The sequence below is a fragment of the Lissotriton vulgaris genome, chromosome 10 (genome assembly GCF_964263255.1).
Source record: "Lissotriton vulgaris chromosome 10, aLisVul1.2, whole genome shotgun sequence".
Taxonomy (NCBI): Eukaryota; Metazoa; Chordata; class Amphibia; order Caudata; family Salamandridae; genus Lissotriton; species Lissotriton vulgaris.
Genome location: NC_141698.1, coordinates 29,082,600 through 29,106,534, shown reverse-complemented (window position 1 = coordinate 29,106,534; position 23,935 = coordinate 29,082,600). Strand labels below are relative to the sequence as shown.

The following is a 23,935-nucleotide window of genomic DNA, read 5'->3' as shown; positions in this document are numbered from 1 at the left end:
CCATCTGAAAAAATTGCTGGCAGAAGAGTATTTCCTGTTACCGGAGTATAGATATGTATTCTTCCTATATTAAATAATTTCCGCACGGGTGTCCAAACTTTAAAGGCTGCTATTAAAACCCTAAACCTCACACGTTTGAAGTACGCAAAATCAATATGTCTGAATAATAACCCCTTCACCTCTTCCCCATAAATTAACCTATAAATTGATACATCACGATCCTCTACATCCGCACTCTCCAGCAATACAGCAATATGCCTCAGCGTGATTGCCCTGTAATAAAGCTGGAAATTAGGCAGAGACCAGCCCCCCCTCTCTCTGGGTAGCATCATAAATTTAAAGGCTCGTCTAGGTCGTTTACCAGCCCAGACAAACCAAGAAATTATATGTTCTAATTTTTTAAACCAAACTTGTTCAAATAATACAGGAATAGCTCTAAAAAGGTACAGGATCTTTGGGAGAAAAATCATTTTAACGACATTGCATCTACCCATCAGAGTTAGCTGGAGGTTATTAATCTTACTCAACTCCTTTTCCATCTTACATAGCAATGGTTTGAGGTTAATCTCCAGACTTTCCTCTGAGCTAGAACTTATCACTATTCCTAAATATTTTGCCTTATCAGTGACCCGAGAGTCAATCAGCGAGATTTTATCATTACAAATAATTTGGGTCTTAGAATCATTCAAATGATAACCTGACAACTTACCAAACTGTACGGTCAAATTTAGGATTTCTGGCAATGCAAGCTGAGGAGAGTCTGTCAGGATGGCAAGATCATCCGCATACTCCAATGGAATGGAATACGTTTTTATATGGCGCGATAGCTACCCGCAGGCGTCCTAGCGCTTTAACAGAATACAGGTGGGTGAGGCGGGTCAAGATTATCTGCTGAAGAAGAAGGTTTTTAATTTTTTACGGAAAAGCAGGATGTTAGGTTCAGATCGGATAGAGAGTGGGAGTGAGTTCCAGAGCCTGGCCGCGTTTGTTGAGAACATTCTTCCTCCACTTCTTGCTCTTTTGAACCTAGGAATGATGACTTGGAAGGCGAGAGTGGACCTCAACTGCCTGTTGGGATGATAGGGGGTGATTAAGGTGTGATTTAGGGTTGCTCCTTTCCTCCAGTAAGCACGGTGTGCGATGCACATGCTTTTAAAGTTTACTCTATCCTTTACTGGGAGCCAGTGAAGGGCTCTTAGTTCTGATTTCACTGATTGCCGCCTGGGGATGCGTAGAAGAGTACGAGCCGCGCAGTTTTGGATAACCTGCAGTTTTTTTAGGGTGGATTCGGGGGCTCCTAGGTAAAGGGCATTTCCGAAGTCCAGCCGGGAGAGGATTAGACCCTGGACCAAGATCTGTCTGGCCTTGAAAGGGAGGAGTGGTAGGATCTTTCGTATGAGTCTAATAATTCCTATACAGGTGGCTGCTAGTTTGGTTGCCTGGTGGCCGAAGGTTAATGCGTTGTCCAGCCAGATGCCCAGGCTTTTGATGGAATCCACGGCTGGAGGTGCGGGGCCTAGTGCTGGCGGCCACAGAGAGTCAATGGATTTTTGGGGGGAGTTGCCCAGCACCATTAGCTCTGTTTTGTCGCCGTTCATCTTCAGGTAGGACTGGCTCATCCAGGTGCATACTGCTTCCATGCAGCCTCTGAGATCGCTGGAGTAAGAGGAGGGATGAGTCACGGTAACCACCAGTTGCGTATCGTCGGCGTAAGACACGACTTGAACGCCAAAAGGGCGTATTATTTCTGCAAGGGGAAGCATGTAAATGTTAAATAGTGTGGGGCTCAAGGACGAGCCCTGAGGAACCCCACAACTGAGTGTTTGCTGGACGAGGTGGTATTACCCTCACAGACACGGAAGGAGCGGCTTGAAAGAAAGCAGTGTAGCCAGGCCGCCGCAGTGGAGGTTATCCCTACATCTGACATTCTGAGGCGTAAGATGTCATGATTTACAGTGTCGAAGGCGGCACTGAGGTCCAGTAAAATGATGGCCGCCCTGATCCCCGATTTTCCTAGCTCCTTCTGTTACTGCTAATAAAGCAGTTTCCGTTCCGTGCATAGGGCGGAACCCCGTCTGAGAGGTGTCCAGGGAGTTGTTAGTTTCCAAGAATTCTGTCAGGCATTGGTTTACGTGTTTTTCCGCGATTTTAGTCATCCACGGTAACAAGGAGATCGGGCGGTAGTTCCCCGGATTCATCGGATCCAGATTGGGTTTCTTCAGGAGAGCCTTCACTATAGCTTGTTTCCACTTAGGGGGAACAAGCCCTACTGAGAGAGAGTTGTTGATCAGGTTCAGAATGCTGGGGAGGATGGTGGGGGTGATAGTTTTTAGGAAACGAGCTGGGGCTGGGTCGCTGCGGGATCCAGACTTGATTTGTAGTATTAGGGTTTCTAGATTGGTAAGCTCCAGGGGAGGAAAGATTTCCAGGGGGGTAGGGGAGGTCGGTCTGGTACACTGTTGTGCTGGCAGGGGGTGAGGGAGTGGGAGAAAGGAGGAGTAGATCATGGCTATTTTGTTGTAAAAATAGTCGGCCTGTTCATTGCAACGAGTTTGTGCGGTCAAAGGATCTGGTGGCTTGTCTGGGAGTTTTAGCAAGCTTTTTGCGATCTGGTAAATTTCCTTAGGTTTGGATGCTGCTTCGTTAATCTTATTTTCGTAGAAACTGGTTTGGGCTTTTTTTATGTTGATTTTATAGATTTTTAAAGACGCGCGGTATTCCGTTTTGTTGATGTGTGAGTAGTCAAGGCGCCATTTCCCCAATAGTTTAGTATCCCCGCCCCTGGATCTCACCGGCCGGATCATATCATTCAAAAGAAATTTTCTAATTAGGGGGTCTATATAAATTGTAAACAATAAAGGGGAACAGGGACATCCCTGCCGGGTGCCTCTTAAGATATTGAATGTTCCCGTCTCAATCCCCATAACAGAGATTTGAGCCGTTGGTTGCTTATACATGCTCTGAATGGCTCTTATAATTCTATCCCCAAGACCGTAATGCCTCAATACGGCCCATAAAAAAGGCCAGGAGACCCTATCAAAGGCCTTTTCCGTATCTAGCAGAATTATGGCCTTGGTAAAATCAAACAGAGCAATTGTGTGGCGAATATGATCAATAGTTTTGCGCCCAGGCACAAAGCCATGTTGTTGGGCAGAAACAAGTTTCTTTATCACGCCCGAAATCCTATTAGCAAAGATTTTGGCATATACTTTGATATCACTATTAATAAGCATAATTGGGCGATAAGAACCCATATCAGATAGATTTTTGTCTTTTTAAAAAAAAGTTATAATTCGAGCTCTTCGCCAAGACTCTGGGTGGGGGGGCCTCCCCATCCTGAACTCTGCGAAACAGTTCTAACATAACCGGGGTGAGCTGAGGCCGGAACACCTTATAGAATTCCGCCGGCAAAAAATCTGGGCCAACCGCTTTGCCCCTCGGGAGAGAATCTATGGCCTGCCAGAGCTCATCAATGCTGATTTCAGCATCTAATGAGTCTCGTTCTTCTAAGGATAGCGTAACCACCACAATCCCCTTCAGGTAATCCCGAATTTCCGCCTGAAGTGCATCATTGTCACAAATGTCTTCACTATACAGTTTTTGATAAAACTTCTGAAAGGCAAAAGCAATTGTAGTGTAGTTCCTATTTTCCCAATAGGCTCTTCGCATTGGAATAACATAAACAGTAGTATCGACGTAGAAGTGCGGATCTTCCAGGCCTCTACTGACTATGCTAAACTTAATTGGGTTTGTTACCAACTAGCTCAGAGGTCACTGGAAACTTTCTTCTCTGAATAGGAAGTGATCAGCTTCCTTGGTACAGACAAGAAGGTATTCAGTTTTCCAACAACCGTGCAACATGACAACTTTGCTCCTCAGATCAAGAGTCGATCTCTAGGGTCGTGTGAAACAATAGACAGTTATTTTACTCAGGTTGGTGCAGATTACTTTCACAATATGTAGAGAATAGAGAGACGGGCGTTGTCAATAAAGGGTAACATTTATTGAACAGTCTTTCTTCTCATACAAGAGAAATGAATTGCCACAATTGCAAGACTTGGTATTATAAAAAGTACGTACAGTAAGATAAGTATTGCGAGATAATACTGTAAAAGCATTGATATGGTTTCTTAGCCATACAATGGTTTAAAATGAATAAAACATATATACATTCATATATACATTAGGCTAAAATACTCAACTGGTGCTCCTAACTACGCCTACCCCAGTGTACCTGACCTAAGCCTAATACTTGGGAGGGGAGTAAGTAAGTAGCTTTAGTTTAAGTTGGTTTTGCCAAGGTTTGCTTCAAAAATTCTCTCTAAGGGTTTAGTCAACACCATACCTCTGGAATAGAATGATGGAGGTCTGGTATCTCCTTCAAGGAACTCGATATCCCAGTCACTCGCAAGAGTGGCTTGGAAACACCGGAGCTGGATTTCTCGGCAGGAGAAAGACAGCGTCTCTTCTCAGCGCGTCGAGGAGGAGGAGGAGGGGCAGCGTCCACGGGCAGCTTGCATCTGCTGGGCTCTTGCAGGGGACGGCTGTTCAGCTCCTAAGTTCACCACACCATCGTTCGCTAGTTAGCAGCGATAGCAGTAGCGATAGCAGCTATGGTATCATCAGCATGACAGCTTCTTCAGCAGCAGCGAGATAGCTGGCAGCATCGGCGATGGTATCAGCGAGACAGCAGCATACAGCAACATCAGCTGTGTCCAGCAACTAGCGATTTGCTTAAGGCAACTTTGGTAATATTTATACCTGAAAGGTGCCTTGTTTGACGTAAGTTTTTGGACATAAGACGTCAATAAAGATGTCACTAGGAAGTGATCGTCTTATCAGTGCTCATTAGAGTTCTATTACTAATCAAAACACAGCAAGCGGGGATTTCCAGGTTTGCTGAGTTTTTATCTTGTTGAAGAACTCGGAGTGTTAATCTAGGAATCTCAGATAGTAACTTCTGCTATGTCATTGCACTAATTGGTTGCAAAGGAAGTGGCAGAGAAAGCTATTCTGAAATGTGGCTCTGTTCGTGTGAGGCCAGAGACGAGTTTCTGAATATTGCACTTGAACGGTTATGCCAATATAGGGAATAAATGGATTTATAGCCGAATAGGGGCATACGGTCACAGTATCGATCAGGATCCTAGATTAGAACGCTACACAATGGCCCTCTCATCAGACACAAGACTAACTTCCGGATCCTGAATATTTTTAATACGTGAGGCAGTCTCTCTTTCCCTGATTCTTACAGCGAGCATATGCCCTGCTCTTTCACTAATCTCAAACATTTTGGATCTCCAGGCTATAAATTTACTAGCTGCTTTAGCCTGTGAAAGTTCGGTTATAGATGATTTAGCTAAAACAATCTGTGTTTGGGCTGCATCGCTGTCCCCTCCTATCCGTATCACATGAGACAGGCTCAGCTCTGCCTTTTCTAATTCTACATATAATCTCTGTAAGTTGGTCTTTTCCTTCCTTTGGCCTTCCCATCCATATTGTGTTGTTTCCCCCCTAATCCCGGCCTTTAGGGTATCCCAAACATTCTGAATACTTGTGCTACCTATATTTTCACCTAAAAACCTTGGGATCCAGGGGGGCATAACATCCACGTACTCCTGCTCGCTAAGCAGCCCACGGTTGAACGTCCAAGCATCAGTTTTACTCTTACACAATTGTGTGTTCAGCTCCAGCAACAGCGGATTATGATCCAACATCACTCGCGGAAGTCTTATAATGCGGGAGCCTTGAGTAAGAGCAGGAGAAATAAAAAAAGAATCAAGCCTGAAACAGATTTTATGTGGTGCAGAAAAAAAGTATATCCTGGGTCATCCCGATTGAAAAGAGCCCATGCACCCGTTAGCCCATATAATTCTATCAAATGCCGTAAAGCCCTGTAGACTTTTGGTTTTCTCCCGGTATATAAGGTCCCTGGATGATTCATAAGCCCACACTCCATATTAATATTTAGATCCCCGCAGATTATAAACGGAGATGGCCACCCAACCAACTCCAAACTCAGCCATTTATATAAGTCAGGATCATCAAGTACTGGACCGTATATGGCACAAAGTGTAATATTTTTGCCCTGAAAATTGCCATGCACAATTACCCAGTGACCCAACCTGTCAGCGGAAGAACGGGAAATATTTACCTTCCCCCGTCTTGCTAAAACAGCTACTCCTTTGGTCTTAGCCTCAAGTTTAGTCCAAGATATTAGCTGAAACCCCTCAAATTCCAACAAATTATGACAGCGGGCTTCGATATGCGTTTCCTGAAGGCAGAGAAAGTCTGCCCGCAAGAATCTCAGGTCTTCCCTTACCCGACGCCGTTTAGTAGGATCATTCAGCCCACATATGTTTATGGAAACTATTCTGATATTAGCCATACCTCAAAAGAAAATATTCCAACCAATAAACACAGCAAGCCCTTTCTATTGAATCACATTTAGTTAACTTGTCATAAAACCTTACCACAAAACCTACCCTTTGCCCTTCCCATAGCAAATCCCCATCCCCACCCCCCCTCCCTCCTTGATCCTCCGCCCCCAAACACAGGCAAAATAGGTCCTCGGACCCATGTGATGCCTCCCACTACCTGAGTGTCCCCTAGTCACTCCCTGTCTGAACATCCTCCATTGTTGAAGCGAACGAGGATGCCCAAATAAGAAATCCAACTAAACCCCTAATAAATCTAATGAAGGGAAAGAGAAGACGATGACCTCAGAACATGCTTTGGTATTTTTCCGAATAGCCCCCTGGATCTTCATTGTAGCTAGCTGGGCCCTCTTATGCTCCTGCCGAGCCTCGCTCTGGATTGATTTTAACATGGCGTTGATCAGAGTGTTAGACGGAGGTGAGCTTGTCTCTTTTTGCTCTTTAGACCCCCCTGATCCTGTAAAGCTAATAGCAGCATGAGCATAGTTCCACTGGAGGTTATTACTGGTTTCGGAACCATCACTATCCCTGTCCCTCTGACAGGGCGCCAGCTTTGATTTATTATAGCGGAGTGTAGCCTTTCTTGATGTAGCCGCTGTATTTGGGGGGCTACCGCTCTCCTCGCCCGATGTCATATCTCCGCTGATGGAGCCCCCTGTGGACTCAGCGTCTAACTCCTCAGCACCGAAAAGAAGCTATCCCCATCTACAGCCTCCATCAGATTACCATCAATCAGTTCCGACTTCTCCCCAGCAGGAGTCTGAAAAATAGAAGAAACCTCCAGCCCCATCAGCTGTCTTTGGGGAGAGCTCACAACCACTGTATTCTTAAAACCCTTGTGCCCCTCGCCAACACTTGTTTCAGGACATACTGCGTTTGCAGGAGAAGATAGTGGGATTACTTCTTCCCAAACTCCAGTATTTTTTCAACCCTCATCTCCATTCTTAGCTTCTTTTGGAACTATACCCCCATTTCCACTGCAGTTGTCTTTAGTGATGGTAAATGTATCAGCCGGAGTGGTTACTACTATTAAAGGAGCCTGTGTCCCATTTTTACCCAGCGTGGCTTTTCCAGCAAACATTCCTGGAACTGTTAAAGCTTTCCCCCTTCCATTGCCTCCCCCCGCGGGGCCACAGTCCGCAATAGCCCCGGGTCCTAAATTCTGGGCGCATCGCTGGGCGGGAGTTTCTCCATGGCATTATCTGCCGATTTTTCTACTTGCTTCCCTTTCACAAACCCAGCTTTTTTGCCACTCACCGCCGTTGTTGTTTTCGCAGCCAGCTTCTCATGTCTGCCGGCTTTCTCTGCCTTCTCCGCTTTTTCGGCTGCAATCAGATTTTTTCTTACAGCAACATCGGCACCAACAGCAGGTAAATCTCCCGGCGTTTTGCCGGCAGCAACGGCGGAAGCATTCCCATGCTTCCTAAAAGGCATCATACCACGCGCAGCCGTCTCTCGAGCAGCCGTCTCATTGATTACTTTCCGTGCCTTCTCTGCGAGCCACACTTGCCAGGCTCCTAGGTGTGTGCGGCTCCGAAGGGCCGAGGTCACTAGCCGCGCTGACCGCAGCCAGGGATGCCGAGTATCGTAATTGACGAGCATAGGGGTTTTCTTCCACAGTCTCTTTTAATTTGGACCCAGAGAGTTAGCCCGGGGCTACAAGTTTAGAAAAGTAAGTACATTTCTCGTTCCGCTTCAGCCAGCTAGCCAGTCATGGAGCAACAGACAGGGAGTGACACTCGCTCGGGTCAAGCGGCCGCCATCTTGCCCCTTCCTGTCTTAGGCACATGTTTCTTATAGCTATTGTAGACAAAACACAGCTTCGCTTTCATAGCTCCTAAATTATGAACAGTCCTTCCCAACCGGGGATATTGTTTTTTGCTAAGGGCGGACCTTATTTCATACTTTGACCCCAGGGCAAATGACACTCCCGTGCTTAGATACACCTCAGCACTCATAGTGGGTAGACATACAAGATATAGTTTGGTGACACTCCATTGATTAATAGGTGCTTATCCAATCACTGCCATATTTTCCCTCTGTGTGTGGCCTTGTAGTTATTGGAAGGACCTGGTTGAGTTTCAGGCCTTTCTTACACATTTACTTTTTAAGACATTGGACCCCACAACATGTCGGAGACGTACACCTCAGTGTCTAGCAAAGAAAAGGGACATCGATCCTGGTGTCATCAGCTCTCTGTTAAAGAATGGGGACAGCGCTGATAACTGGGAAATCTCAAAATGCTTATGTTAACAGACGAAAAATGGATGCCTTTCTCCTCCCACTTGGAAGAACTCCTGCAAGAATTCCCACCACCAAAGACTTGTAGACACCCTCTCACTAGAGCTGGGACTGGTGCATAGGCATATAAGGTCACTCAAGTGTGAATGTCTTATTGGGGCAGTTCAGAGAATTGCTCTAGATAAACAGTGATTTCTTTTCTAAAACCAGTCCTAAAAAGAAGCCTTATAGATTGCCAGGTTTTGGTGAGGAAGTTCACATCCGCCTCTGCTTTTCAAGCAGCGAGCTCATGTAGGGTCTTTTCAGCGCTCTATGAACACTGAGCTCAGCCAGGGTAAAGTTAATAAATTTGACTCCATGACTTTGAAGGAGACAATCGGATATTGGCACTCCATTACATCATTTTCTTTGGTGTTGATGACTGGTAATGGGATAAGGGAGACAGGCTTTACAAGGCTGTCTTTGCAACAGGATGCCTTTACCACGTATTCTTTACCACACAATGCCTTTACCATGTAGTGCATTTACCAAGCATGCCTATACAACAAAAAATAAGTATATATAGGGTAAGTATGTGGGTTTATATTTCTCACAAAGTGCCCTAAAGCATTGGGAGGGCACTCAACGGCATTCTCACATTGACAGCCTCGCTGCAACTCGCCTGTCATTCCCCAACAGTTTGACTGAAGCCGACGCGTTTCGAGGCATTCCGCCCCTTCTTCTTGGGCTAACAAGGATTCACTGCAAGCTTCACCATTTTAAGTCCTTTATTTAGTGAATTGCCATTCGTGGGCGTTTTCAAGCAAAAAGAAGACTCATCTCGAAACGCGTCGGCTTCAGTCAAACTGTTGGGGAATGACAGGTGAGTTGCAGCGAGGCTGTCAATGTGAGAATGCCGTTGAGTGCCCTCCCAATGCTTTAGGGCACTTTGTGAGAAATATATATATATATATATATCTAGCAGGGGACCCTGCCGAAACGTGTTATAACACTTGAATAACAGCCTTACTTGAAACTGGAATTGCTGTGTCGGTATCTGGCTGTAATTAGCATTCTGGAGCTGGTTGTGGATATATATATGTATTGAGCACTGACTCTGCCTTTGGTACTTACCACCAAGATGCATTCTGGGGGCTGCAGTCTGTGAGCAATCTGCAAGGAGGAGTCAGCTGAGGATCGTAGCAGCACAAAAGGAGGGTGTTGGTGATTTCCAAGTGAGAAGTGTGTCTGATGAAGGCACACTCCACCCCGAAATGCAATATGCCCTGTTGGTCCAATAAAGAGTGTGTGTGTATGTATGTATATATATATATATATATATATTCATATAGGGTTTAAGAGTGAGAAGGGGCATAGGGTGATAAGGGTGTTTTTATTGTTTAGAGGTGGTTTAGAGTATTGGGCGGTAAGGATGTTTTTAGGATTTAGGGATGGGTAAGTGTATTGGGTAGCAAGGGTGTTTTTAGTATTTAGAGGTGGGTAAGGGAATAGGCTGGTTGGTAAGGTTACAGTAAAAATGGGGCGTGGGCAGAGGGTTCCCTCCTAAAAAGGAAAAGCATTATTTTTTATAATAATAAAAAATATGGGGTGGGGGTTCTCGCCCAATAAAAAAAAAGTAAATACAATTGTTTTTTACTTTTTTCATGTGTGTGTGTATGTGTGTGTATATATATATATATATATATATATCTCTACGGCGGGCGGTGGCAAAAGGAGAAAACGCTATCCTGCGTAGCCTTGAAGCGTGATACATTATATATATATATATATATATATACACACACACACATATATGTATTTTAAAAAGTAGGTGGTTGCACTTACCTTATATAGGCTTACCTTGTGTTGTAGAGGCATGCGTGTTAAAGATGTATGCGTAGTACAGGCATGCATGGTTAAGGCGTTGCGTGGTAAACGCATGTGTTGTAATGGCATACAACCATGGGAGCATACATGGCTCGCAAGACATACATTCAGACACAGTACACTGCAACACACACCAGAGACAGAAGACTTTGAAAAATAAGACTACTGAGGCAGTTAACATTATCGTAAAAGTATAGTTGAAGTGCCCAGTGTGGTTTCCTGACTCAAGGTGGGAGTTTGTGCGAGTCCACTGTACCCATTATGATATATCATTTGCATTGTCATTCTCCAGCCAGGAAACTGCTAACTGATGAACTGTCCGGGTACAACGCCCAGTGCGAAAAGCTGAGGGAAGAGCTTGACCTTTGTGAGTACTGCTGAGCTTGTGATTCCAATGTGTTTTGCATTTGTCTGGCAATATTGGACTAGGAAAATTCTTATAGGGTGAGTATTTATCTGAAACATGCAGGTGTTGTGCACGTAGGTACTCGACTACCACGGCTTGAAGTGTATCGACTAATAATAATAATAGCAGTCCCTCTACATTTATTTTTCCTGCTTCCTCCCCCTTATTGTCTCTCCCATGATGCATGCCCATTCATTATACGTGCCTTAGCAATGCATATAACCTCTTTCCCTCTGCATCTATGTTTGTGTCTCCACTTCTCAGTACTCCAGAAAATGTAATTTTTTCTTTAACCTATCAACCGCCAAGCATAAGACTCAAATGTGCGAGGATGAGAAGTGCAAGGATAAATCAGACTCCGTAGTTTACTGCCTGGCGCCTGAGTGACTGCAATATGGCCTCTTAAACCTACAAGATCACCTCCTAAACATCCAGCTGGATTGTAAATTACTTTTCACGGGCTCTTCATATGCATTCAAGTGGAAGAGATTATGTTTCCAGAGGCAGATTTAGCATAGACCATGCATAGAAGAGACAATCCTACCTTGTCTTCTTTATCTGACAAAATTAGCCCTTCAGTTTTCTACCATACAAGTAAATTTGACTGTTATCACTGTTTACAGAAAAAGTCCTTCTAAGGCATCCCTTTTATCCATGCTGTGATTAAGTATTTCATGGAAGGACTAAGGAAAGATTTACTCTGTTACAATATCTGAGAGTTCAATATTCTCCTTTGGAAATTGATGTTTTTTTCTTTTGCACCCATGACTAAAGCAAAGCTCATTTTGTCATGGAAAATAGCTTTCTAGGTGTCTGAAACATCAGTTTTCCTGCTGTCTGAAATAGTGACAAATGCCACGGGTGAGTGAGCCTCGAGGGCTTTGTACACAGGAAAGCTAATATTGTTTTCTGCCATAACAAAGTTTCCTTTAGGACTCATCCATCTTTTCTCCCAATGTTATTTTGGATTTTTTCACAAATCAAACAATTTTTTTGGGAACATTCTTTGTGTGTCCCTCCTCTCTGGTAGACACGTCCCTCCATACTGTGGAGAAGGCACAGAGAAGCTATCTAGATAGCCTGACTGCCTCACTTCTGCTCTTTACAAGTACTGTCTCCAGTCCTGAACTTCTCACCTACAAATCATTGATTTAATGTGTGTTAGTCACATTAGTTCGAAAGAAGCATACCAGGAATGCAACAACTAGAATGTATTTGGCTGTCACACAAAAGTCCAGATCTGGAAACAGTATTCGTAATAATCCGGAGGATGCTGGCCACTCTTTATCTAAATCGAACCAAAGATCCCAGGCCTAAACAGTTGTTTGTTACTTGTGGAGTCGACTGGCATCCACAAATTAAACCTTACCTTTTCGGGTAGTATTATGGATTTTCGTATGCTACCAAAAGGCTAACATACCTTTGCAGGGAAAGCCTAACGCCCATTCTTATTGGGGGTGAGCAGTTATAGAATTATTCGAGTATGCAGCTGCAGCACTTTCAGCCAAATTATACGTTTGCCCTGTGTTGGACAGGCCACATGACGGGCCGCTCTCCCCCGGCTCGACCAGGCCCGAGCCCAGTCACGCAAGCACCACACACCACCATTGCACGCCCTGCGTCCCCTCAGGGACCCCTGCCCTCGAACATGATAACCTCGTGGGTCCGATCCATTGCCGGCCATGCACCCAGCCGGGCCGCCATCTTGGACACCTCGCCACGAGGCCGCCTGGCCCCCGATCGACCTCAACCCTGGGCCTAGCCCAGCCTCAGACAATCCGGCACCACCCTCCACCCAGGAGGTGAGCGGGCTACTTGGCAAGTCAATGGGAGAAAGAGGTGCCGATGGCTCTCCCCCCGCCCAGTGCCGCTCGCCCATCGCCTCCCCGGGCGCGGGCTCCACCCCCCTGCTGGGTGTCTGGACTCCCTCATCCCGGACCTCCCGACCTCCAAGTGCGAGGGTCCGGACATCAAAGCACGCCAGCCCTATAACTGGGGCAGCTCCAGAGCAGGAAGGCAGTTGTATCTTGGAGTCGAGAGACGTAAGAGGAACTCATCCTGGACGGACTACTGGCGCTGCCGTAGCTCTGTCCTGTGCACCATCGTCCTGCCTGTTGGCGCTGCCACAGCCGTCGTAACCTTCATTCTTCACCGTCGTCCGGATCTGCTGGCGAGGCCGCGGACCGTTGTAACCATCATCTTCATCGGGACCTGCTTGGCTTCTCCACGGCCCGTCGACCATCCTTCATCCATCTCGGGACCTGCTTGGCTCCTCCACGGCCCGATCAGCCACCACGCCGAGCTCGAGTATTGAGAGCTATTTAACTCATTGGTAACTAAGACTGTCCCGCTACCCTTTCTCCTCAACCAGAGATCAGAACCGAGGGGACCCCTGAGTCCAGACCTCCTTGTATCATAACGACGTAACCTAAGAATTGCATATAAAGTCTCGTTAACCTTCAATCTTGTGTGGTGTCCGTCTGTGGGGGGGAAGTTACTTACCTGTACAGTCGTTGGAGACGGCTCTCCCTGGAGACCTCTCCCCGTAATCTCGGCCGACCCTCCCGGTCCGTCTAACATTGGTGGCCAGCGGCGCGATCCGAATCACCGCATAACGTACAGAGAGTAGCTCACCCCACAACGAACAACAAATGTCGACTAAAGAGAGCGGATCAACTGAGAAGTTCCAAATGGAAAAACTAGAGGAATACAGCCATCGTGAACTAAAGCAGTTCTGCATCGAACTAGGTATCGCTACCACCGGACTAAGTACCAAGGACGATTTTAAGCATGCCCTAGAATCTTGGGCAGAGACCGGGGATGTCGAAGCCCCTGAGCAAAGCACCGCGAAAAATACCAACACGGCCCCTGAGGGGCAAAGAACCAGTCTCTCGCAAGACGAGATCCAAGAAAGAGAAAAAGCCCGACTACACGAACTCGAAATGGCCCGACTCAAGATGGACATAGAACTCAAATTGGCCGAGCAAAAAATAAACTTAGAGCACCTTCGCCTCCGAGAAGAAAGAGAGGAGAAACAGAGGCAAAGGGAGCTCGAGGAAAAAAGACTAACGTACGAGCACGAACGGAACCTAGCCGAGATCAACCTGCGCAAACAAAATAAAGAGTTAGGGGTGCCCGACAGACCGTCCACCCCAGGGACCGCGGAGAAAAAAGTGCACATCCCCAAGGATGTGGTCCGAGAATATTTTCGAGAAGACGACATCCAGCAATGGTTTAAGGCCTATGAAATCGCGATGACTGCGCACCGGATCGATAGAGCCGACTGGGGAGCCGGCCTATGGGGCAAATTCCTCAATGAGGGCCGCGATACTCTGTTACAGCTCCCAGACCACCAGATGACCTCCTACGACCATATGAAAGCGGCCCTCCTCACCCGCTATGGCCTCACGCCCGAGATGTACCGTCAGAGGTTCCGAGACTGCACACGCATTCCAGGTACAACTTGGGTGGACTATGTAACGTACTTTAGCCGAGCCTTCGAAGGCTGGATCAGAGGGAACAACGTCACGACCTACGAGCAGCTGTTCAATCTGATGGTATGGGAGCATCTGTCCAACAATTGCTTCATTGAACTACGCCAACACCTCCTCGACAGCAAGTTAACCGATCCCCGGCAGCTCGCAGCCGAAGCTGACCGGTGGGAGATCACCAGAGTGGGCCGGAATGGGTCCTACGAGCAGAACAGGAACAACAATGGTCACTACCGACCCAGAGGAGGAGGAGGGGGCCAAGGACGAGGAAGAGACAATACTCCGGCCGCCCCCGCTACCAGCACCACCCCCCCGGCCAACCGGGGCAGCACCCCGGCGCGACCGGGATACAGAGCCAATGTTACATGTCACCGATGCCAACGAGTCGGCCACTATGCAAACGACCCAAGCTGCCCGCAGTATCAGAGTCCAAGACCCCGCCAGGTGGCCGCCGCGGCACTAGGGGAAGAACAGATCTCCGAGGAACAAGAAACAGGCGAGCAAGAGTATCAAGAGTGGGAGCCAGCCGCCATGACTCTCGCGTGCTTAGGGGGAAGAGACATGGTCCCGCGGGTCCCCCTACCCGCTAACACCCAGAAGTACAGCCAATGGGTGAGCATCAATGGACAACGGGCCGAAGCCCTTCGAGACACCGGGGCCAGTGTGACAGCCGTCCGCTGTCATCTGGTGACCCCAGAACAATATCTACCGAACGTTCTCTGCCCTGTGCGATCAGCCGACAACTCGGAAAGTCTGTGTCGGATGGCCTGCGTCCCCTTTGAGTGGGGAGGGGTCTCCGGCATGTTGAAGGTAACGGTCCGAGACGACGCCCCCGTGGAATGCCTCCTCGGAAATGACCTGGAAAGCTCCCCGTGGGCAGCCGTGGAGCGAAAAGAACACTTGGGGATGTTGGGCGTCCCAGACTGGGCGTGCGTCACCACCCGGTCCATGGCCGCCCGTGCCAACCATCACCCGGAAGAACCCGAATGGCCGGCGCCACCGCCTCCGGTCGCCCCCGCCGAGACCCCCGACCATGGCATCCCCCTCGAACTTGCTCAACCTTCCGACCTCGCTAATCTTGATCAGTGGGCTCAAGAAGGGGGACCCACACAAGAACAATTTCGTCAGGAACAGAAGACCTGTCCCTCCCTTGAGGGACTCCGACAACAAGCGCTCGCCCAAAGCGCCGGGGATACCTCCGGAACTCATTGGGTCTACTGGGACAATGATCTATTGTACAGCGAGCAACGAATCGCCGAGCTGGGGGCCAACCGAGTACTAGTGGTGCCCCTCCGCTTTAGAGACTTCCTGCTAAACCTGGCCCACGATGCCCCCCTGGCAGGGCACCTGGGACAGGATAAAACCTACAGCCGCCTAGTGACCCACTTCTTCTGGCCCAAAATGAGAAACGATGTGCACCAGCATTGCCGATCTTGCCCCACGTGCCAAGCCAGTGGGAAGAGCGGCCGCAAATTAAAGGCTCCCCTGCAACCCTTTCCAGTAGTCACAACCCCATTTGAGAGGGTCGGGATAGACATTGTGGGACCCCTGGACCCGCGTACAAGACAAGGCCATCGCTTCATCCTGGTACTAGTGGACCACGCCACCCGCTACCCTGAGGCTATTCCTCTCCGGACCGTGACAGCCCCAGTGGTCGGCCGGGCCCTGATGGGGATCTTCTCCCGTGTGGGGTTCCCCCGGGAAGTCGTCAGTGACAGAGGCACGAACTTTATTTCTAAATATATGAAGTCCCTCTGGCAACAGTGTGGGGTCACCTACCGCTTCACGACCCCCTATCACCCCCAAGGAAACGGACTTGTTGAGCGGTTCAATCGCACGCTAAAAGGGATGATCGGGGGATTGGAAGAGCCCCTCCGTCGCCAGTGGGACGTGCTGCTGCCGTGCCTCCTCTTCGCCTACCGGGAGGTCCCACAGAAGTCCCTAGGCTTCAGCCCCTTCGAGCTGCTCTATGGGCACCCAGTACGGGGGCCACTCAGCCTGATCAAAGAAGGCTGGGAGATGCCTCCGGCCAAGAGTCCTCCAGATGTCTTCCGGTACCTCCTCACCCTCCGCAACCAGTCCCGGCGGTTCAGAGACCTAGCAAAAGCCAACCTAGAGGCCAGTCAAGAGGACATGAAGAAATGGTATGACCAGAACGCCTCATCCATTGAATTCGAGCCGGGGCAACAGGTCTGGGTAATGTCCCCCACAGAACCGTGCGCTCTCCAAGACAAATGGACGGGACCCTTCAAGGTAATCGAGCGCAAGGGTCCTGCCACCTATCTGATCGATATGGAGTCCGCCCGGAATCCGCTCCGAGTCCTCCACACCAACAGACTGAAACCCCACTTTGCACGAACAGAACTCAGCCTCTTGATGGCCACAGACAATGGGGTTGAAGACGACTCCGAGCCTCTCCCTGACCTCTTGCGGACCCAGGAGCAAGACGGCTCCGTGGATGGGGTCCGACTCTCGGAGACCCTCACCAGAGAACAACGGCAAGAGTGCCAAGCCCTCCTATCACGGTTCGCCAGTCTGTTCTCCCTCACCCCGGGTGTCACTTCCTGGTGTGTGCACGATGTGGACACCGGAGACAGCCCTCCTATCCGCCACCGGGCCTACCGCGTACCTGATCGGGTACGGGCCTGCATCCAGGCGGAAGTAGCTAAGATGCTCACGCTCGGGGTCATCGAGCCCTCAGACAGTCCATGGGCCAGCCCGGTCGTACTGGTCCCCAAAGCAGCCGCCCCCGGGACCACACCAGAACTCCGGTTCTGTGTCGACTACCGGGGCCTGAATGAAGTCACCAGAACGGACGCACACCCCATCCCCCGGGCAGATGAACTGGTCGACCGAATGGGCGCTGCCCGCTACCTCAGCATCTTCGACCTGACGGCAGGTTATTGGCAGATCGGCCTCACACCCCGAGCACAAGAACGCTCTGCCTTCTCCACCCCCGATGGCCACTATCACTTTACGGTCATGCCCTTCGGCATGAAGAATGCCCCAGCGACGTTCCAACGGCTCGTCAATCAGGTCCTGGCGGGGCTCGAAGAGTTCAGCGCCGCCTACCTGGACGACATCGCTGTGTACAGCCACCATTGGACCGAGCACCTCCACCACCTCCAAGCAGTGCTGCAAGCCCTTCAGCGAGCTGGCCTCACGATCAAGGCCAGCAAATGCCAAATTGGACAAGGGTCGGTGACCTACCTCGGACACCAGGTGGGAAGCGGCCTAGTGGCCCCCCTACAGCTGAAAATTGCCGCCATCCAGAACTGGCAACCCCCTATCACTCAAACTGAGGTGCGAGCCTTCCTGGGCCTCACGGGCTACTACCGAAGGTTCGTGAAAGACTATGGTACCATCGTGGGGCCTCTCACCGAACTCACGTCAAAAAATCAGCCCAAGAAGGTGAACTGGACCCCAGAGTGTCAAGCGGCGTTCGAACAGTTAAAGGCCGCCATGTGTTCCGCTCCTGTGCTCCAGGCCCCAGACTACAGCCGGGAGTTCGTCGTCCAGACGGACGCCTCCGACCAGGGCATTGGGGCGGTCCTGTCCCAAGTGAGCACCGAAGGCCTCGATCAACCGGTGGCCTTCATCAGCCGGAGACTCCTACCCCGGGAACAACGCTGGAGCACCATAGAGAGGGAAGCCTTCGCTGTGGTATGGGCCCTCAAGAAGCTCCGGCCCTACCTTTTTGGCACCCACTTTCGGGTGCAGACTGACCACCGACCCCTGCAGTGGTTGATGCATATGCGGGGGGAAAACCCAAAATTGCTACGCTGGTCCATCTCCTTACAAGGTATGGACTTCACAGTCGAACACCGGCCTGGGTCCGACCACGCCAACGCCGATGGCCTGTCCCGGTTTTTCCGCCTCGACGAAGAGAGTCCCCAAGAGGATGGGTAACTCTCCCCGCCTTCAGCTGGGGGGGACGCATGTTGGACAGGCCACATGACGGGCCGCTCTCCCCCGGCTCGACCAGGCCCGAGCCCAGTCACGCAAGCACCACACACCACCATTGCACGCCCTGCGTCCCCTCAGGGACCCCTGCCCTCGAACATGATAACCTCGTGGGTCCGATCCATTGCCGGCCATGCACCCAGCCGGGCCGCCATCTTGGACACCTCGCCACGAGGCCGCCTGGCCCCCGATCGACCTCAACCCTGGGCCTAGCCCAGCCTCAGACAATCCGGCACCACCCTCCACCCAGGAGGTGAGCGGGCTACTTGGCAAGTCAATGGGAGAAAGAGGTGCCGATGGCTCTCCCCCCGCCCAGTGCCGCTCGCCCATCGCCTCCCCGGGCGCGGGCTCCACCCCCCTGCTGGGTGTCTGGACTCCCTCATCCCGGACCTCCCGACCTCCAAGTGCGAGGGTCCGGACATCAAAGCACGCCAGCCCTATAACTGGGGCAGCTCCAGAGCAGGAAGGCAGTTGTATCTTGGAGTCGAGAGACGTAAGAGGAACTCATCCTGGACGGACTACTGGCGCTGCCGTAGCTCTGTCCTGTGCACCATCGTCCTGCCTGTTGGCGCTGCCACAGCCGTCGTAACCTTCATTCTTCACCGTCGTCCGGATCTGCTGGCGAGGCCGCGGACCGTTGTAACCATCATCTTCATCGGGACCTGCTTGGCTTCTCCACGGCCCGTCGACCATCCTTCATCCATCTCGGGACCTGCTTGGCTCCTCCACGGCCCGATCAGCCACCACGCCGAGCTCGAGTATTGAGAGCTATTTAACTCATTGGTAACTAAGACTGTCCCGCTACCCTTTCTCCTCAACCAGAGATCAGAACCGAGGGGACCCCTGAGTCCAGACCTCCTTGTATCATAACGACGTAACCTAAGAATTGCATATAAAGTCTCGTTAACCTTCAATCTTGTGTGGTGTCCGTCTGTGGGGGGGAAGTTACTTACCTGTACAGTCGTTGGAGACGGCTCTCCCTGGAGACCTCTCCCCGTAATCTCGGCCGACCCTCCCGGTCCGTCTAACACCCTGATTGCCACATAGGGTCTAATTACTAGTCTGACTAGTGGTGGGGCGGCGGTGGCGATCTTTTGACCGCCACATTACAACCTTGGTGGTTGTGCGACCCTGGGACCACAACTCTGCGCTTCCCTGGCAGTGGCGCGGAAGTCAAGAGGCATCATCATGCTTGGCGGGACTGCCGTGGTCCCACCAAGCATAATGAAACTTTCCTCACCGCCACTGATTCCGTAGAGGTCTTTCCTCCTTGAAATAAGTGGCGGTGAGGAAAGAAAGGGGGCATGCAGGGTCCCCTTGTGCCTCACTCTATGTGGATGCACACAGGAGGGTACAACATGTGCCTCCCAGTGTGCATGCACACCCAGTTCCAGCATTGCACTTTTCAGGAATTTATTTAAGGATTTTTGGCAGCCATAAATGGTTTTACTACTGTAGATTCTCCTGTACATGTGCAGAGAAATCCCATCAGTCAGAAGGGTGAATGTAATTCAACTTTTCTCCTTAAGAGGACTATATTTACACTTCTACAGGGACAAAGTGAGTCTCAAACGCAACCCAAGATTCGTATATAGAGTTCCTTCGACATTCCACTTAGATGAATTAATTTGTTTACCTGCCTTATTTCGTATCGTATCGTATCGTGGTATATTTGTAGAGCGCAGATCTGTCACCCCAAGGGCATCCTGGCGCTTCGAACGATGAACCAACAATTTCAGCGACTTAGCCTGTCCTGGGGAAAAGGTAGGTTTTTAACGCCTTCCTAAAGGCTGAGAGATCCTCAAGACTTCTTAAAGATATCGGCAGGGAGTTCCAGAGTTTGGCCGCCGCTACTCTGAACGATCGGCCACCCATCCTCACTCTCTGGAAACGCGGTACTACAAGTAACCTGGATGAAGAGGAGCGTAAGGCTCGGGTGGAAGGTACCAGGCGAACATTTTCCGCAAGGAGACCGGGCCCAGGCCATGGATAGCCCTGAACACAATGCAAGCTGCTTTGTAGCAAACGCGTAGATGGACCGGCAGCCAGTGGAGTTCCTGTAGCGCTGCCGTGGATGAGCTGTGGTAGAGGCGGGAGAGGGCAAGTTTGGCAGCCATGTTTTGCACCCTTTGTAGCTTGCCCAGTAGTGTTATCGGGGCCTCCAGAAGTAGTGCGTTACAATAGTTGAGTCGACTTAAGATGGTACTCCGCACTACTTTGGGTCTGGCTTGCTCAGGGAGGAGGGGCAGAACTTTGCGCAGCATGCGGATCAGCATCATGCACGTTGAGGTGGTCTTATTTCCGTGCAGATCTAACTGCAAGTTGGGCCCGAAACTGACACCCAAGTTGCGCGCCGATTGTGCAGCTGACACCGTCTCTGAGAATGACGAAGGCCAGAAGTCGTCTGGGAGATCCCGGGGAACTCGGTCGTTGGAACAGTACAGGACCTCTGTCTTAGTCCCATTAAACTGCAGCGAGTTCAATCGGAGCCATTCCGCTGTAGCCTGCATGCACCGGTGGAAGGTTTCCAATGGGACTGCGTCCTGTCCCTCCAGTGAAAAGACCAGCTGGGTGTCGTCCGCATAATTAAATGCGGAGATCCCAAATGATTTAATAAGCTGGACCAGAGGGCGGAGGTAAATATTAAAGAGTATGGGGCTGATGGCTGAGCCCTGGGGTACTCCTTGTCCTACTCTCCGCTCCTCTGAGCTGAAGGGAGGGAGCGATACTCGTTGCTGACGGTTGTCCAGATAAGAGATCAGCCAATCCCTGGCCTTATCTTTGACCCCGCACTCTTCCAGCCTCATAATCAAGGTAGGATGGCTGACCGTGTCGAACGCGGCCGACATGTCGAGCAGCACCAGAAAGGCTGCCCGACCACTGTCGACTCGCGCCCGCAGATTGTCTAACACGGTCACTAACGCGGATTCCGTCCCATGAGCTGGGCGAAAACCGAATTGCGTCTCATCCAACCAGGTGTTACCTTCTAAGAAGCCGGACAGAGTGCGGGTGACCAGTTTTCCCATGATTTTAACTGGAAAAGGAAGCAGGGATTTTGGCCGATAGTTGGAAAGACAAGCGGGGTCAAGCGTAGATTTTTTTAGGAGCGGAGATACCACTGCCTTCTTCCAGCAGTCCGGTACAGTCCCTGTTTCAAACGACTGGCAGCAGATGGAGTGCAAAGGCTGGAAAAGTTCCTCCTGAAACACCCTCCAGAGTTTTGGAGGGAGAGGATCAAGAGGCGAGCCAGATGAGATCGTGAGAGCCAGGCTGCCAAACTCCTCCAGGGAGGGGAGGGGAAAGCTGCTCAGCTGGGGTCGACTGGACTCTATCGCCGGAGCTCCCAGGCTGAGTGCGTGGTCCTCTGGTCGGGGTCGACTGGAAGGCGTGGCCGGAGCTTCCAAACAGAGGTGAGAAACCCTCTGCAGGGGTCGACTGGCCGTCGCCTCCGGAGCTCCCAAACCAGTGGTAGGATTGACTGGATCCTGCAAACCCTCCAGAATTTTGCAGATTTTCTCCTCGAAAGCATCAGCAAGCGAATCACATAGAGCTTGCGATGTGGGGACGGTGTTGGCCGCACACATAGGGTGGGCGAGGTCCCTGACGATCTTAAAGAGGGCCTGTGCCTTGTTTGGGGCCTGGTTCAAGGTGGATTCAAGATAGACCGCTTTAGCTATCTTGATCTGTGCCTTATATTTTTGTAAAGCGGTCCGGAACACAGTTTTCTCCGAGTCTAAATACTGTTTCCTCCACGCTCTTTCTGCGCGTTTACAGCCAAGTTTAAGCTGGCGTAGTTCGCTCGTATACCAAGGGCTAGCTCGGTTCACCCTCCCTCGTGACTTCCGGAGGGGTGCCAACTTATCCAACGAGCTCGAGATGGACTGGCTAAAGAGAGTGTAGCTATCTTCAGCTGAACTGCCAAGCTTAAAGTCCTTCCCTAAGATATTCGGTAGTGGCGAGATGTTGAGTATTCGGGACCAAGGTCTCCCTAACTTGGCTTGGGATAGTCCAGCCTCCCGCAAGGTGTAGTCCTCTAAGCAAAGAGAGAACGTAATCAGGAAGTGGTCTGTCCAAAACTGGCACTTAATATCATCTATTGATACCCATTGTGGATCCGCAAATATTAAGTCCAGGATATGACCCTTCCGATGCGTGGTGGCATTCACCAGCTGTTCCAGGCTGATGTCTTTGCAGGCTTGGCTAAGGGAGGAAAATGCATTGTCCAGTGAGCCGCCTGCCCACAGGTTAAAATCTCCAAGAATCAGTAACTTGGAGTGGGAGCTGGAGAGCTCGTAGATCAGGTCAATAAGGAGCGATATTGAAGGGGCCGGTCCTGGAGGACAGCGAGTCTTTATGAATGAACCCGAAAATTATTTCTTGTCGCTGAAAGGAGATTACATTGTCTTTTTGTCAAAAGTTATCTACATGTCTATTTGAATAACTCCACTGTATTTCGTCATTCAGACCAATTCGTTTTGGCCTTTGTTCAGGCTAACAGAGATAAAACCTTACGGACGCAGGGTATTTCTAGATGGATTGCTTCTTGTATTATTTCAGCATACATTCCATTAGGTAAGCTATTGCTTCAACGTGCAGCCCTGAGTTAAGTCAATGGCAGGACAGATGGTTCTTTGAAATCTCTTTATAAGTTCCATGTTCACTTGGGGGCACCATGCACCTATTTTGAATATAACTGTGAAGAGTTACATATATAAACATTCTATACTTACCAGTATTACGTTGTATATGGTCTCACTTCTCTTTTTGACCTCCACCGTACCCCTATTTATAGCCATTGTGCATCTTAATATTGATTGTTTGTTTAATGGCAATTAAAAATGACTTGGGTAAAGAGTCTTGAATGAACCCTTGCAAAAAGAATAAGTCAGGTGGCTAAGCATGATATAATTTGGCAAAACTTTGAGGAGGTTTGATTGTGTCAGGTTTGTTATCAGCATTTCTGTCATTGCAGGAAATGATTGGATCTGACAATACTGTCTCAACTCATTATTTAAAAGGGACTGTTGATTATTTATTGTTGCCTACTTGTATTTTTTGATACTACCAAAAATACATTGCATTACATAAAGTAAATTCCGTATTTGAAATGATGAATTTGTGTCTAATCTTGCTTCCCTTATGTCACTGAATACATCATTATTACATAGAGCTGTTTTATTGGTACATACATATATATGGTTCTTATTACTCACTTTATCCACCCATGACCCAGTTGCATACAATCTATGAGTGCTATTTCTTATGCAATACTACCTAACAGTCCCTTACGTCATATCATTGTCTGCCTAGAGATAGCAACTTTTTTCTGTATCTTTTACACAGGAGAGTTGTATGTGCTGGTTTATGCAATGTGTATCATCGACATGTTACTATACACTAATAGAATGTTTCTAGGCATATTTCCAAACTCTCTGTATGTTCTCAGCTTCAAGCATATAAGGCCCAGGTGTGGACATTTTGCCCCGCCATATAAAGGGATATACTGCAAGCATCAGTTCATCCATCTGACA

General features: G+C 49.5%; 1 protein-coding gene across 1 annotated transcript in view; it reads left to right on the top strand.

Annotated features, from left to right (window-relative positions):
* Nucleotides 1-23,935, top strand: part of SYCE1 (synaptonemal complex central element protein 1) — a 121,055-nt gene that overhangs the window by 22,184 nt on the left and 74,936 nt on the right. The window contains exon 4 of the mRNA XM_086940326.1: nucleotides 10,837-10,911. Within this exon, the coding sequence (XP_086796452.1) occupies nucleotides 10,837-10,911 (75 nt within the window). The remainder of the gene's footprint in view (nucleotides 1-10,836; nucleotides 10,912-23,935) is intronic.